The 16945-nt window shown below is 46.0% G+C and overlaps 1 protein-coding gene across 1 annotated transcript in view; it reads left to right on the forward strand.

The window, feature by feature from the left end:
- The window catches only part of galnt9 (polypeptide N-acetylgalactosaminyltransferase 9), a 168675-nt gene that overhangs the window by 66591 nt on the left and 85139 nt on the right, over window positions 1–16945 (forward strand). Inside the window, exon 4 of the mRNA XM_015972000.3 lies at window positions 13684–13858. Coding sequence (XP_015827486.3) covers window positions 13684–13858 — 175 coding nt within the window. The remainder of the gene's footprint in view (window positions 1–13683; window positions 13859–16945) is intronic.

Raw genomic sequence — 16945 nt, forward strand, 5'->3', positions numbered from 1 at the left:
AGTGAATAAGTCACCAGAACTGTATTATTTTGTCTAGAAACCACTTCTAAGCATAGATTTCATACCCGAATCACATATTACAAGTGACTTTATGTAACAATAGATTGCTGTAATAGATAACTCCTGTTTTCTTGTGAACTTTAACAAGATGATGGATTTTTAAGACTTTTAAAACTTGTGCAGATTATTCCTTATGAGCCTGTAGTTTGTTGTGCTGTCTCCTCTAAGGCACCACGGCGGGTGTATCAGCTTTCCCTTTCTTAATATTTCATTCTTCATTGCAAGGGTAGCCACTGTTGTTGATGGATGAGTTCACTAGTCCGCCCATGAGTGATGGAACAAATCAATGTCCACCCTGTTTCTGAATCAATGACCAAGATAAGTCCATACGTCCATAATAGGGGCTGTATCAACTAGTCGAGTAGTCGACTTCACTGCTCTGTAGTGACTTTTTATGCCTTTCATCAACTAGTCGCTGTCACGTGATAATGACTGACAAGATGCAGTCCTTGGAAAAGACAGCAGGTAACGAGCCCCTGCGCGTTGGGAGGCGACGCGCTGTGCCAGAGCCTCGGCATCTGATGCCGCGGTAAAACAGACATTTGACCGAATTGTGACCTTTACCCTCTTGCAATTTAACCTTCCCCTCACCCCCATCCTAAACTTTACCAGCTTGCGCATGCAAAGCTCTGATCGTTGACGTGCTCCAGACATCTGCGTCCTGAGCACGGCCACAGTAACATTATCAAATCAGGTGTCTCCACCTCAAAAACAAATTTAACACGCGATTGTTCATGTCGGCTCATTTCCTTTTATGTTTTCCGTCTTTTATTTGTGCCTGATGCGTTTTGCTGCTATGGAGCGGGGCGCATCACCTGTTTTGTCCTCCAGTGACGCACCCCACCGGTGCGGCCGGCGCGCACTCTGCTGTTTTTGGGGTCGGTAGATCTTTTAGAACTGCAGTTCAAAGGTAACTCATAAGGTGAATATGCATGAAACCAGGTAGCTGTTTTTCTTTAGGATTGAGAGGAGATGCAGGGAGATAACAAACAGAGAAAGGACAGAAAAATAGTCAAATAAAAAAAAGTTATTTTTTGTACCTGGTGGTTGCAACAAAATGACACCATTGAAGGTAATCAGACGTGAGGAACAGAAAATGAAACAATAATTTTATTTATTTATTTATTTATTTATTTATTTATTTTTTCGTGTCCTGTCTGGGTGTGAAGCAAACAGAATTGATTTCTGAATGCTGGTGACAAGCCTTACAGATTTACTCTCAGGTGGATCATCAAAGCGTCTGCTTTTAATGTCACGCCTGATACTTAAAACTTTATTGTTATTTTTTTTGAATGCTTCTAGAGTCTGCTTCTAGACCTGCAGAAATAGAGAAAAAAAAATGGGACACAACAACAATACAATAAGATCCAGTTATCACTGTGTCAACTTGATGAAGAAATATATAATAAACATTGTTTAACTGAACAATCACACAATAATTAATCACAGTGCATTAAGACATGTGTTGAACGTGCCCAAGTCCGTACTTATGAGAGCACCATGTGAGCACCTGTGTGCATACACGCGCTTGTTTATGTAAGGTTTCTCTATAGGAGCGCCCAATAGAGAGTGTGAGGGGCCTCAGATCTGCCCACTAAAGATGTGCAAGACACGGAGGTAGCTCCAAGTCCCAGAGATTCAGGAACTGTCCCAGAGCACAGGGACCCCAAGGAGACTGCGACCAGAAAAGCCCCCGCTCCCCTTGAGAGGCGCAGAGGATCGCCCCGGGGGGCCACCACCAGCAGCCAACAGAGACCCGGGAGATATCGGCGGCAAGCCTACAGGCCTGCCCGCAGCCTCCCACCCCATAGCCGGCCGAGCCCGGGACCCAATGACCCGGAACCCAGGGGCGACCACCCCCGCTGGGGACTTAGCAGAGCCCAGGGACCCAGGCCCCACCAGGCAGCCACCGGGATTGGTCAGGCAGATGCCAAAAATCTTAAACTCCCTGAACGGGGAGCCACGACCCAGGCAGACCAAGGCACCGTACTCCTCACCAGGTGTGGCAGGGAGAGGGGAGAAGAAGATCTATATCATCAAAAGAAGTCCCAGGAGAAGGGAGGAGTCAAAGGTCCCACCTGACATATACAGTCATACACAAACACAGTCACACACTCCCTCCCTCATGCTTACACATACACATACAACCAAAGACTTACAAAAATGCACGCCGGACAGCCACTCATGCTCCCCATACACACCCTACTCACTCTGGTACTTTGTACTGCTGCACATGGGATACAACCATCACCGGTTCCCAGAGTTCGACCCTTTCTGCTGGGGTGCTGATGAGCAGGCTCCCCTGCCCAACGCTGAGCACAGCAACCCACCACCCCAGACCCCAACCAGACACCCGGATCTCCCTCCTAGCCTCCAGCTCCAGGAAGCCAAGTGACAACAGAGGTATGCTAAGACCCATAGTCTCCCTCCGCCTGCTCCAATATGGTGTTAGTGAGTGTTGGTGAGGTGTATTCCATGGCTGTGGTGAGTGGGCAATGCGGGCATCGTCTGGCCTACGCCAGCTGATGCCACCACACCACCACACTTGCACCCACAGCCCTCAGTGTTTAAGTGCAGTTTAAAATTGGAAGTGGACACCGGCACTTGGGATGAGGCTGAGAAATCCCCCTGCCAAATGCCGTTGGATGTGTTCACTCCCAAGGCCCTAAGTGTGTGTTTGCGTGGAATATTGTTGGTGGAAGTGTTTAAGGTGCAAATAAAATTGGGGGGCAAGTTGCCACAGGAATGCGGAAATGAGGTCCATACCGGCGCTCCGTGACTTGTCCAACCCCCAAGGTCCTATGGGCATGTTTGTGTGATGATATGAGGGAGCAGGAGGAGAGAAATGTGTGGAGACGGGGAGGAATGGCTGGTTGGGCTTACCCCGGCTTTCCACAGGAGCCGTCAGCATCACGTTACTGCAGCAGCACGTCATAGCTGCTGATAGGAACCGCTGTGGTCAACAGAACCTTTTCCACTGGAGCCGTCGGCAGCCGTCAGCAGCGCGAGTCGGCCGCGTCTCAGGAGCAGCATGTCGCGGCCTTTACACGCCGGTTCTATTTTCTACGCGCGATGCCTCTGAAACGGGTCAAGTTCGACATTTTTGGGGAAGGAAAGACAGGAAATCGGACACGGAAATGGAGAGAAGCTACAGAGATTTTCAGAATAAAGAACGTACTGCCTTCCGGTTGCTTTACTTTTAAAAAAGGTTACTAACTGCGCGGCCCCGTGAGAAGTTATCACCTAGCTAACGGTCTCCTTTGTTTTTCAGGTCCGTATTGGCAATTATAAAACAGACAGAACATAAAACACAAACCATGTTGTAGTTTTCTCCTGCTTGTTGTTGTGTTTACTGACGAAGTCACTCGTGTGAATTTGTGCTCTGTCGGTGACAGCTGCTCCCCTGCTGCTTCGCGTCTCGTGGGAAGGGCCAAGCAGCAGCTTGACGTGCTGCTGCAGTAACGTGCTGCTGACAGCTCCCGTGGAAACCCGGGGTTAGCCCTCCAGGGAGCCAGCTCCCCCACTTTCCCCAATAGGCACCTCTGTTGTCAAAATGCCACCCAGAGCATGAGACCGCAGCCCATCCTGCCAGGGCCCAAAGCAGCAGCATCACAGAGCCTGACAGAGTCCGAGGGCACCAACCCAGCCCCACCCCAGCAGAATATCTACGCCCATCCCTGTATTTGCACAACTTCTGGATTATAAAAGTCATAGGACATCCAGGTAAGGTTGGGTCCTCCCCCTCCCGGACTTCCCCCTCCCCTGTGATGGGACAGCAGAGGAGCCAAGGTCTACCCAAGGCCCCTGAACCCGAGTCAGGCACTGTTGCATGTTCTTGCCTTCTCCTCGGCAGCATACATGTCAGGACCCAACTCCCAAGGCCCCGCCCAGATCCCCCCACGGGACCATGAAATAGTTATTTTAACGTTTAGGGCAGTCGATTCTCTGAGAGGCTGCAGGCGCATGAGTGAGTTTGCGGCCACTGCGCAGGGGGAGGGGCGAGAGGGCTGAAGCAAGATGCAGAAATTACAGTTGTTAAAAGAGATGTGTTTTACTTAGAAAATGTGGGCGTAATTTTAATTGTCTAAAACCCCAGCGAACCAACACCCCCCCAGGCACGGCAGCGCTGTGTGTAGGTGTGTGTGTGTGTGTGTGTGTGTGTGTGTGTGTGTGTGTGTGTGTGTGTGTGTGTGTGTGTGTGTGTGTGTGTGTGTGTGTGTGTGTGTGTGTGTGTGTGTGTGTGTGTGTGTGTGTGTGTGTGTGTGTGTGCTGCTCACTGCAGTGATGGTATTTGGGCCAAAAAACCGACTGGTTGAGCGTGGAAAATTACAAGGCTGCCTAGCTATGAACACTTTAAAAGCTATCCACTCCAGTCCGTGCTGGCCCAGATGTGAAAGCGCCAAAAAAATCTTGCATGAATTTTATGTGTGAATTCATAAGGGTGAAGGCAAAATGATATTTAATGGTATATATTCAAATGAACGCACACCATCAGTCTGTGAGCAGTAAGTAGTTTGTTGCTTTAACAAACTGTAAACTGTAAAACACTTGTTTTCCTCAAGGGTCAATGCTTCTAAATTTAACCCCTCTCCTGCTGCGAGCACCATGATATATTAAGACCTTCCGCTTGAAAAGACCCCGACAATCCTTCCACTGACTGTGTTTCTTCAATCACGCAGGCAGGGGATTAGACGGCCATTATTTTAGGCTTTCACTGGCTGATTTATTTTGCGAGCTAAAGTCAGCAGCTAGGTGTGGGTGCTGTTCTGAGCTAGTGTCCCACAAGCGTCCTTATTAATCTCTCTTTCAGAAAGTGGAGCTCTCAGCAGTAACCCAGAGGAGAAGCTCAAACAACCATCAATCCTCCAATAAAACACAGACAGCCTTTGGTTCAACTTGCTCTGCCATCCAAACTTTAATCCCACTAAGGACAACCAGCCTCATCTGCAAAAGAAAATAACCATTGCATTTTCTTTCACTGATATGGAGTCGGGTTGTAGGGGGTAACAGCCTAAGTTGAGAGGCCCAGACTTCTCTCTCCCCAACCACTTGGGCCAGCTCTTCCGGGAGAATCCCAAGGCATTTCCTGGCCAGGCGAGAGACGTAGTCCCTCCAGTGTGTCCTGGGTTTCCTGGAAAATCCTCACCAGGAAGTCATCCCGGAGATGCCTGAGTCACCTCAACTGGTTCCTCTCGATGTGGAGGAGCAGCGGATCTACTCCGAGCCCCTCTCGGATGACTAAGCTTCCCACTCTAAGGACACCCTGCGGAGAAAACACACTTCGGCTGCTTGTATCCACAATCTTGTTATTTCGTTCACTACCCAAAGCTCGTGACCATAGGTGAGGGTCGGAACGTAGATCAAACTGTATATCAAGAGCTTCGCCTTCCAGTTCAGACTGGTAGAACGCCCGCATCACTGCAGATGCAGCACTAATCTACCTATCAATCTCATGCTCCAGCTTTCCCTCACTTGTGAACAAGTCCCCATGATACTTAAACTCCTCCACTACAGGCAGGACCTCATCCCTGACCTGGAGAAGGCATTCTACCCTTTTCCAACTCAAGACCATGGTCTCAGATTTAGAGGAGCTGATTCTCAACCCAGCTGCTTCACACTCAGCTGCAAACCGCTCCAGCAAAAGCTGGAGTTCACATTCTGATGAAGCCAACAGGACCACATCATCTACAACAAGCAGAGACCAGATCCTCAGGCCACCAAAACGGATGCCCTCAACACCTTGGCTGCACCTAGAAATCCTGTACATAAAAGTTATGAACAGAATCTGTGACAAAGAGCAGCCTTGGCAGAGTCCAACTCTCACTGGGAATGAGCCCGACTTCCTGCCGGCAATGTGGGCCGAGCTCTGACACGGTCATACAGTGACCTAACAGCCCGTATCAAAGGGTCTGGTGTCCCATACTCCCAGAGAACCCCCCACAGGACCCCCCAAGGGATGAGGTTGAACGCCTTCTCCAAATTCACACATGCAAATTGGTTGGGCAAACTCCCACGTCCCCTCCAGGATTCCCCTACGGGTATGGAGCTGGTCCAGTGTTCCACGGCCAGGACCAAAACCCCATTGCTCCTCCTAAATCCGAGGTTTGACAATCTAATGGACCCTTGTCTCCAGAACCCGTGAATTGACCTTACCAGGGAGGCTCAGAAGTGTGATCCCCCTGTAGTTGGAACACACTCAATCCGACAGTCCTGTTGAACTGCCCTCGATGTCCACGTGATATTGCAGAGCCATATCAACCAACACAGCCCTATGACATCCAGAGCCTTAAGGAACTCTGAGCAGATCTCATCCACCCTTGGAGCCTTGCCATCGAGGAGCTTTTTGACAACTTCAGCCATGCAGAGGTCCTGCTCCATGGTCTCACCAAACTCCTCCCATGTCCGGATTTTTGCCTCTGCAACCACCCAAGCCGCATTCCACTCTGACCGCTGGTGCCTGTCAGCAGCCTATGGTGTCCAACAGGCCAAAGAGACCTGATAAGACCCTTTCTTCAGCATGACAGCATCCCGAACCGCCGGTGTCCACAAGCGGGTTTGGGGTGGCACAAACCACAGTCAGACCCATCCCAGGAGGCAAGTCCAGAGTGGTAGAGTGTTCAGTCCCTCTCAAGCAAACTGGTTCTGGGGCCAGAGCCATTCGTTGAGGTGAGCCTGAGTATTTCTAGTCGGAACCTCGCAACCTTGCGCAGCAACTCAGGCTCCTTCCCTACCAGAGAGGTGACGTTCCACATACCAAGAGCCAGCTTCTGTTCCTCCAGACCTAATTCATGTGGAATGAATACATTAGCAGAGAGCTGCATTAGACTGAGAGACTGCTTGTTACCCAGAACTCTGAAGAAGAATTTACAGGTGACATGAGAATACGGTGCAAAAGTCCATTTATATCAGTAAACAGTTACAGTTTGATTGGGGCTTAAAAAGATCATAGTTAGGATAAACATGCTTTTATTTTCACACTCATTAAATCACCATTCATAATGTAGTGATATAAAAGAGATGTCAATGGTTGCCATGGTATTGCATCAACTAATCTCACAACATCCTAGTTTTTTCATTCTCTTTATATATTGAATTTTTGATTACAGGGAAAATAATGTTTGGAGATTTTGTAAACATCATTATTGATGCAAGTTGGAGTTGGTGAAGAGGGATCCAATAACAGCTCACCACAATAGGTTGTGGCACGTTAAACTTCGTCAGCTGCTGTAGGAAGTTCATCGTCCTCTGGGCTTTGAATATGAGGTAGCTGAGTTTCAGCCAGATCCTGAGTGAGGGTGGTTCCTAGAAAGCAGAAAAACTCCACAGTTTCCATAGTGGAGTTGGAAAGTGTGGTGGGTGCAGGTGAGGCTGAGTTTCTTAAATCCATCAAAATTACTAATTCCATATTTTGGTTCTTTTTAAAACACAGAAAGGTTTTGTGCATGGGTCACCCAATAGGACAGTGGGAGGGCTAGATGGTTCTGGCTGCACCAGGTGGTAAATCACCTGTACCTGTCTTCCTCACCAGAGATGAGGCAGAGGAGAGTGGTGTCATCTTCAGGAGCCCAAAAGACTGATGGGTGGAGGTGCAGCTGTTGGCATACAGTGAGAAACTCAAATTGTGCAAATTAGCAGTTTTTGAACCAAACATGATTATTAAAGTTTCTAGGAAGCAATACATAACAATGTTTTGAAAGTTTCATACACTGTGTTGTGTTTTTAAACTGAATCAGAGCCTAACTAAATAATATTGAATCCCCTCTAGCTATTTGTTCCTGGTGATATTTTCATTGTGTGCTTGATTTATCATCAGATGCAGGTGGGATAATTAACATTCATCCACTGATAAAGCCGGCAGACACTCTGGTTGTGGTTGGAGATTTAATTGACCTTCACTCTCTTCAGCAGTTCTCTTATCAGGTCCAAGAGGCCATCTGAGTCTGACATTTAGATCAATTGTTTCTGGCTCTTTTGACAAAAGCAACGTGTAAAACCCTTTACCTGAATCTCATTACAACTAATCACACAGATGAAGTATTCTCACATTAATGATCGTTGGGCTAAAAATTCAATAATGAAAGAGAGTTTCACACGTTTGCTTCTTATTTGAAACTTTACCTTATTGAAGTCCCCAGAGGAAGGTTTTGCTTTGAAGGAACCACTCCGCCACCCAGAAATGAACACAAGAACACAAGAAAAACCTAAAATACAATGAAATGTTGGTAAAATGCAGTTTTCTAAATGTCATGGATTTTATCAATATGTTTGTCAATAACCTATTTCCTGTAGTCGGAGAGAGAAGGAGACAATGAGCAGACAAATCAAACAGTTATAACTGTGGCAAGATGCACGAGGCAACATGCACCGAACATCCGGTCACAGAGTTTATTTATAGAGAGGAGGAGTGAGAGAGAGAGAGAGAGAGAGAGAGAGAGAGAGTGTGTGTGTGTGTGTGTGTGTGTGTGTGTGTGTGTGTGAGTGCGTGCCTGCGTGCGTGTGTGTGTGTGTGTGTGTGTGTGTGTGTGTGTGTGCGCGTGCGAGAGGGTGACTGGCATGTGTGGGTGTGTCTGAATGAGTGAGCATGATCAAAGAGGCATAGAGCAATACATTTACATTTGGTTGATTGAGTCAATCATCAAGAATTAATAAACATAAATTTTCCATAACATTCCCTCCTGTTTATTCGAATAGGATAACCAAACAAAGGGAAGCAACAAAACAAACAAAACCAAATAAGGAAAACAAAATAGGTAAAGTAATAAGGAATTGTATGCACTGACATAACTAGTCACCATCATCCATGAAAGCTACATCAATCACGACTCTAGACAAAAAATGATAAGCATCAAAACAAGAAAAATAATAAGTAAAGTAATGAACACCACGATCAGATATGAAAAGGTTCAGAATCAACACGATAAGGCAACACAGCATGAGGTGCTGCAATCATGTGTCAATTGCGGATCGTAATCTCAATGCTGTTAACTTGTCCAAAGAATCATTCCATACAAAGTTCAATACAAAAATCAGCAAAATAATAAGAACAAATAAGGTAATAAACACGATAATGTAAATGCAACTGACAATAATATCTTACAGCAGTTCACAGAGATAGAGAATGGAATCAGCTAAATCAACACAATTATAACCTTGAGAAAAACTATTTCATACATATTGAAATGAATTTACTGTGATGCACAATTCTACAATTTTATGGCAGTTCCTGTAAGGAGATTGGGAAGGGTTTGCAAAACCACATAATACACAGAAAACATCAGTACAGTGTATCCAAACATCAGGTGAATTTAGTTTAAAGCTCCAAGTTGCAGACAAATCTTTCTGTGAATGAGGAAAAATGAAGGTGTAATATTAATTTACGCAGCACTAACTATGGTAGAGCTGAGGCAAACCAGGCGTTCTTCATCAAAGGGCTTGTCTGTGGACTGAGAGTCCCGGTTGTAGAATAGGTTTGAAAGTCAGAGTCATCTTCCGTTGGTCAGGATGGTTTCAGTCTTACGTTGAGTACCTTGAAGTCCAGGTCCGGAGCGTAATAACGTAGTTCGGAACATGAAGCGCAAGTTCCAACTTCTCAATAGGAAGACTTCAGGGTCCTTCCGTGTCGTGTCGAGGCGGTTGTCCAATTGTCAGGGAGCATACCTCGTCCCCGAAAAGTCCTACAAGTCTTTGACCGTGAAACCAGTCTTGAGATTTGGGTGCAGGTGCTTGAAGTAGTTATCCTTTTCCAGCGTCTCTTCTTCGCTGTGTCCTGTTGTAGTTGCATCCAGGGGTCGTCAGCAGAAGTGGATGCAGGTTACGTTTCCCTGCAGGTGCGCGGTCAGGGAGGAGCCCCAATCCGTCGTTTCAGTTCAAGTTCTAGTACCCCCTCAAATATTTCCAAAACACTAAATTTAACATTTTACATTCCTTCTGAACATATTATTTGGGGAAATGATCTCACTGGTCGCAGGATCCTTGCAGAGAGTTCACTTTGGGGTCATACAGTGGCTTATTCATCCTCCAGAGGAACCGTCAGGTTTGCCACAATAAGATGCAGAGAAAACCTTGTAAACAACAATTTGACTTCTGCCCTTTTCACTTTAGAGCCCCTGTACTGCACGCATTACTGCTCTACTACAAGATTTCAATGAGTTGGTGATGAATTGTTTTCAGCAAAACTTGCAGGCATCCTAAAGCCTCGTGATAAGGCCTGGGTTCTGTATGGCGTTCAGACTGGCTGCCATTCACGTGCTGAACAGGAGCAGCCTGGAGGGGTCACTGACATGTGACATATTACATTTAGAAATATGCCTCTTAAAGTGGCATCAACCATCATGCACTGGGGGGACCCCTTGGTGGCGCCACTGCCTTGAGGACCAGGATTAAACACTGCTCTAAATGTTTAGAAGCCATAATTTATTTAGTTAAAAACTATTTATTACAGTTTTAGTCCATTGCTTGAACACACTTTACAAAACTTGGCTCATGGTGCCAAAACTCCACACACAAGGAAGTACGAAAGAACACTGGGAAATAAACCATTCACATCTATGCCAGATACAAACTCTGCCATCAAAACTGAACAATCCTTTGTCAAAACCTCACTTTGATGACTAAATGATGCCCACTTCCACATGTCAATACACTCTCATATCTGCAGCAACACACTAGTCTACTTTAAATAAAACACTGCAGTCTTTCACTTGTACTGTATTTATTCAGTTACAATTCCAGATGTTTCTCATAATTCCAAAAATAAAATACTGAAATCAACATTACTGCAATTACATTACAGTAGTGAAATTCATATGACAGGAAATTCAGTTACTGTAAAGCAAAAATAAAAAAAAATGAACTTCACACAAAAGAAGTTACATGTATGGATCCTGCCGTCTGTCGGGGTCGGGCCACAGGACCTCATCCACATCGCAAGCAATATCTTCTCCAGCTAAACATCGGGGAAAAAATCCCCTTGTGTGTCTAATCCATCCCTGAATTGACCCGATTTCAATATCTCCGCAGGCCTGTTCCATTGCTTGTGAAAGTGGCATTCGGGCGTGGGGTTGGCGGTCATATACGCGCCACCTCCATGCTGACAAGAACTCCTCTATAGGATTCAAAAATGGGGTGTAAGGGGGCAAGTACACCACTTCAAATCCTTCATGATGAGTAAACCAGTCTTGGACCAGAGCAGCCCGGTGGAAACTAACATTATCCCACACAACAACTAACCTGGGCTGCTCTGGTCTATTCTGTATGATGATGTCATGTAGACCATCAAGAAATGTGAGTATTTCCTGTGAACTGTAGGGCCCCAATTTGAAATGACGGTGCAGTAGCCCTTGAAGGCTAATGGCAGCACACAATGTAATATTTCCTTCACGTTGCCCAGGGACGTGGACAATTGCCCTTCGGCCAATAAGATTACGCCCCCGTCGTCTGTTTTTTGTCAGATTGAATCCAGCCTCATCGATGTAAATACACTCATGAGGCTGAGCAGCTCCATCCATGGCGAGCATTCTCTGCAAGAAAAAGTACATATTACTGTACTGTACAGTACTGTATGGATGGCATTACTCAAAGTACACAACTACACTGATACAGAATTGAACCACCTCAGGGGCCGGTTTAGCTTTCTGAATATACAGTGTCAATGTGGTCCTGATCCAATGGTACAGACTCAGCTATTTGACTGCTCCTTTTTTGTATTGTAAATGTAGAGGACTGAAACGCTTACCTGTATGTATTCACGTCGAAGTTCCTTCACTCTGGCATTGTTCCTTTGAAATGGAACCCTGTACAGTTGTTTCATTGTAATATGGTGCTTTGTCAAGATGCGTCTAATGGTGGTAATGCATACTGTATTTACATTGCCAAAACTCTGTCTATCTGCAATTATGTGACTCTGTAGCTGGTGGAGACGGCTCGCATTATTTGCCCTGACCATGTCCACTAATGCAAGTTCTTGTTGTTTAGTAAATAGGGATTGACGTCCACCGCCAGTAGGTCTTCTGATCATTCTGTAGAAAACAATGCAACCAGTATTTGGAATCGTTTTGTTCTATTTTTCAGTACTATACAAACTGTATTTACTGTACTTGTATTACAGTACTGTAAAACATCTCACGACATGATTATATGTGTCACAACACAAGGAGCCACCCTTCAGTACAGTACTGGTGTAACAGTACATGTACGTTACATATACATGTAAGATGAGACAGTACTGTAAATACTCAAGCTACATTACTGTAGTAGAGGAATTGAAGACATACCTGGTTTCCTGTCTGAATGTCCTTATGATGGATGCGACTGTGAAACGGCTAAGATTGGGGTGGACTCTCTGTCCAGCTTCCCTCATGGTCAGACCATGGTTTATGACATGGTCCACCACAGTTGCCCTAATGTCATCAGAAATTATGGTCCTTGCACGGCCTCTTTGTCCACATCCTCCTCTTGCTCTGCCTCTAGCTCTCCCCCCTTCATGCTGGCAAGTTCTCCAAAATGGCTTAGCTAAGGCCTTTTTGTAGCTGACTGATTGGTGTTCAGTTTTGTTAGTAATTGTTTTCAGGTGTGTGTCTAATTGTTTTCAATGACAGACTGTGTTTTGTATTTTGAATAGCTGTGTTTTCCCAATGGTACTGTGAGATTTACTTTTTGAACAAAGTGTCTTATGTATGAAATAGTGTGTTGTGAGCAGGAGCTAGTGTGTTGTAGAAAGGAGCTAGTGTTTTGCAGAATTGCAACCAAAGTGCAAAGCAGCACTTTTGTCTAAGGTATGTTACACTTTGTTTAAGGCAGAGCCACAACAACTTCAAGTTGGGTTCCTTTGGTTTTAGCATCTGTCAATCGTGTTTAAGCAAATGGCTAAAACTGTAAAGCAACATTTAGCTGAAAAAAAATGTTTCACAGCTGTTTTACAAAAGTGGCTGCAGGAATATTTATTTTAGCAAGTTCCTGCTGAGCTGTAGATGTGGGAATTACCACTTATACTTAATGACTCCTTCCAGCTCTACTTTGTGCTCCCAAACCACCCGTCTCTGTGTCCAGAGCTGACCCCTTTTCTTACTTCAGGACTCTACTGTTAGCTCTGTGAAAGAAAAGGTGGCTGCTTGCGTTACAGATTGTGCCACTGCACTTATTTTTCAACTTAGTAGCATTATTCTTGTATAGAAATGAGGTTTTCACTATTAGCTGCATCTAAATAGGTTTGAAACAAGGCAGAAAAGGTGAATGGAGTTTTTGATTCTGTGTGTGTGTGTGTGTGTGTGTGTGTGTGTGTGTGTGTGTGTGTGTGTGTGTGTGTGTGTGTGTGTGTGTGTGTGTGTGTGTGTGTGTGTGTGTGTGTGTGTGTGTGTGTGTGTGTGCGTGAAGTCTGCTCACATTAATTTGCATAGCTGACAAATCTAATAAACAACAGATAGTTACTGATTAGTGCTAATGAGACTTCAATTTTCTTTTACTGGCTGTTATCGTCATTAATGGAACAAATCAAACATCCAAATGCACATTATTTTTCTCATAGTCTTTCATTTACAGAGAACAGAGAAGCCAACAATGGTCAAATGTTCAAAAGTCCACAACTGGTTCTAATTTTGAGGATGCTTTCTGTCGTTTTTCTTTTAGTGGAGCTGAAATTCAACCTGGATCAGTACGTGAACAAACGCTACCCTGGCTTGGTGAAGATTGTGAGAAACAGCAAGCGGGAGGGCCTGATCCGTGCCAGAATCCATGGCTGGAACGCGGCCACGGCTCCCGTCGTCGGCTTCTTTGATGCTCATGTGGAGTTCAACACTGGCTGGTAAGAAAAGGTCATGTTTAACAGCAGAGGCTCCAAGCCCTCTCTCTGTTCTGTCTAACCTTTGGCTTAGTTTTTAACTACACAGAGGTGTCATGTAATAGTATTTTATAAATATGTGCTGGAGTCAGGTCTGACCAAGGCACGTTTTCATCACGAAATGCTTTCCAACTTTGTAACCAAAGGAAGCAGAGGTGTTGGACTTGAGTCACATGACTTGGACTTGAGTCAGACTCGAGTCATTATTTTAATGACTTCTGACTTGACTTGATAAAATCTATAAAGATTTACGACTTGACTCGGACTTTAACACCAATGACTTGCGACCTGAATCGACCTGCATCTGTTGACTTGATGATGACTTGAGCATATTTGATATTTTAACACAAAAGTGACACGTCATGGACAAAAATCATGAATAATTCTTGGTTCTGGGTTTGATCTTGTACTGTTAAATGCAGCAGCACTTTGTTTATAATCAGTTTCAGTTGCATTTCCTGCTTGTTTGAGCAAATAAATGAAGCTTTAAGAAGTTTTATTTCTGGAATTTATTTATTATTATTGTTATTAAATTGAAGTTGGACAGATGACTTGATTATGACTTGAAAATTCTAAGTTAAGGTCTTGGACTTGACTTGGACTTCCACATCATTGACTTTGTACTCGACTTGGACTTCCACATCATTGACTTTGGACTCGACTTGGACTTGCTTGTCTTTAACTTGGACTTGACTCAAGACTTGACTGGAAAGACTTGTGACTTGCAAAGCAGTGGCTTGGTCACACCTCTGAAAGGAAGTATAATGCCATTATGAAACATGGTTTTCTACTATTGAGCTTTTATTTTTCCTCCTAACAAAAAAGTATAAACCTCCCTTTGCTATTTAAAGATCAAATAAACCAGATTTTATTTAAACGTTCAGACAGCAACAACTGGGCGTATCCAGAGCACAGTTACTATGGTAGTCAACGTTATGGGACAGTAGATGAGTTTTCCAAAATCCTTACAGAGCAGGTTCACGAGAAACTATTTTTATTTATCCATTCATCCATCCATTTTCACCCGCTTATCCGGAGTCGGGTTGAGGGGGCAGTAGCCTAAGTCGAGAGGCCCAGACTTCCCTCTCCCCAGCCACTTGGGCCAGCTCCTCCGCGGAAATCCCAAGGTGTTCCATGGCCAGGTGAGAGACATAGTCCCTCCAACGTGTCCTGGGTCTACCTTTAGGCCTCCTCCCGGTTGGACGTGCCCGGAAAACCTCACCAGCAAGGCATCCAGGAGGCATCCTGACCAGATGCCCAAGCCACCTCCACTGGCTCCTCTCGATGTGGAGGAGCTGCGGGTCTACTCCGAGCCCCTCCGGGATGACTGAGCTTCTCACCCTATCTCTACCCTAACCCTAACCCTAACCAGCCACTCTGCGGAGAAAACTCATTTTGGCCGCTTCTATCCGCGATCTCATTCTCTCGGTCACTACCCAAAGCTCATGAGCATAGGTGAGGGTAGGAATGTAGATTGACCGGTAAATCGACAGCTTTGCCTTCTGACTCAGCTCTCGTTTTACCACGACAGACCGGTACAACGCCCACATCACTGCAGATGCAGCACCAATCTGCTTATTGATCTCACTCTCCAGTTTTCCCTCACTCATGAACAAGACCCCAAGATACTTAAACTCCTCCACTTGGGGGCAGGACCTCATCCCTGACCCAAAGAAGGCATTCTACCCTTTTCCAAATCAAGACCATGGTCTCAGATTTAGAGGAGCTGATTCTCATCCCAGCTGCTTCACACTCGGCTGCAAACCGCTCCAGCGAAAGCTGAAGATCACATTCTGATGAAGCCAACAGGACCACATCATCTGCAAAAAGCAGAGACTTGATCCTCAGGCCACCAAAACGGATGCCCTCAACACCTTGGCTGCACCTAGAAATCCTGTCCATAAAGGTTATGAACAGAATCTGTGACAAAGGGCAGCCTTGGCGGAGTCCAACTCTCACTGGGAACGAGCCCGACTTACTGCTGGCAATGCGGACCAAGCTCCGACACCGGTCATACAGGGACGTAACAGCCCGTATCAGAGGGCCTGGTGCCCCATACTCCAGGAGTACCCCCCATAGGGCCCCCCGAGGGACGCGGTCAAACGCCTTCTCCAAATCCACAAAACACATGTAGACTGGTTGGGCAAATTCCCACGCACCCTCCAGGATCCCCCTAAGGATATAGAGCTGGTCCGGTGTTCCATGGCCAGGACGAAAACCACATTGCTCCTATGAATGATACACTGTAGTGTAAAGCGCTTTGGAGTCCTTACTCTGAGAGGCGCTATACAAGTGCGGGTCATTTATTTATCATTTATCCTGAATCTGAGGGTCAACAATCCGACAGACCCTCCTCTCCAGAACCCCTGAATAGATCTTACCAGGAAGGTTCAGGAGTGTGATACCACTGTAGTTGGAACACACCGGTCTGCCAGTCCAGTGGGACTGCCCCTGATGTCCACGCGATATTGCAGAGCTGGATCAGCCAACACAGCCCCACAACATCCAGAGCCTTAAGGAACTCCGGGCAGATCTCATCCACCCCTGGAGCCTTGCCACAGAGGAGCTTTTTAACCACCTCAGTGACCTCAGCACCAGAGATTTGAGAGGCCATCCCAAAGTCCCCAGACTCTACTTCCTCACTGGAAGACGTGTCGGTGGGATTGAGGAGGTCTTCGAAGTATTCTGCCCACCGATCCACAACATCCTGAGTAGAGGTCAGCAGCACACCGTCCCCACTATAAATAGTGTTGGTAGGTCACTGTCGTCCCCCCCCCCCCCCCCCCCCCCCCCCCCCCGAGGCGCCGGATGGTGTACCAGAAACTCCTCAAAGCCGTACGGACTTGAGGAAGAAGACTTGATAGGAATCTTTCTTCAACTTGACAGAATCCTTAACCGCTGGTGTCCACCGGCGGGTTCGGGGGTTGTCACCAAAACAGGCACCAACGATCCTGCAACCTCAGCTCCGGTCGGCCTCCTCAACAACGGAAGCACAGAACAGGGTCCATTCAGACTCAATGTCCCTCGCCTTCCCCTGAACATTTTAGAAGT

This window comes from Nothobranchius furzeri, chromosome 17 (genome assembly GCF_043380555.1).
Source record: "Nothobranchius furzeri strain GRZ-AD chromosome 17, NfurGRZ-RIMD1, whole genome shotgun sequence".
Classification (NCBI taxonomy): domain Eukaryota; kingdom Metazoa; phylum Chordata; class Actinopteri; order Cyprinodontiformes; family Nothobranchiidae; genus Nothobranchius; species Nothobranchius furzeri.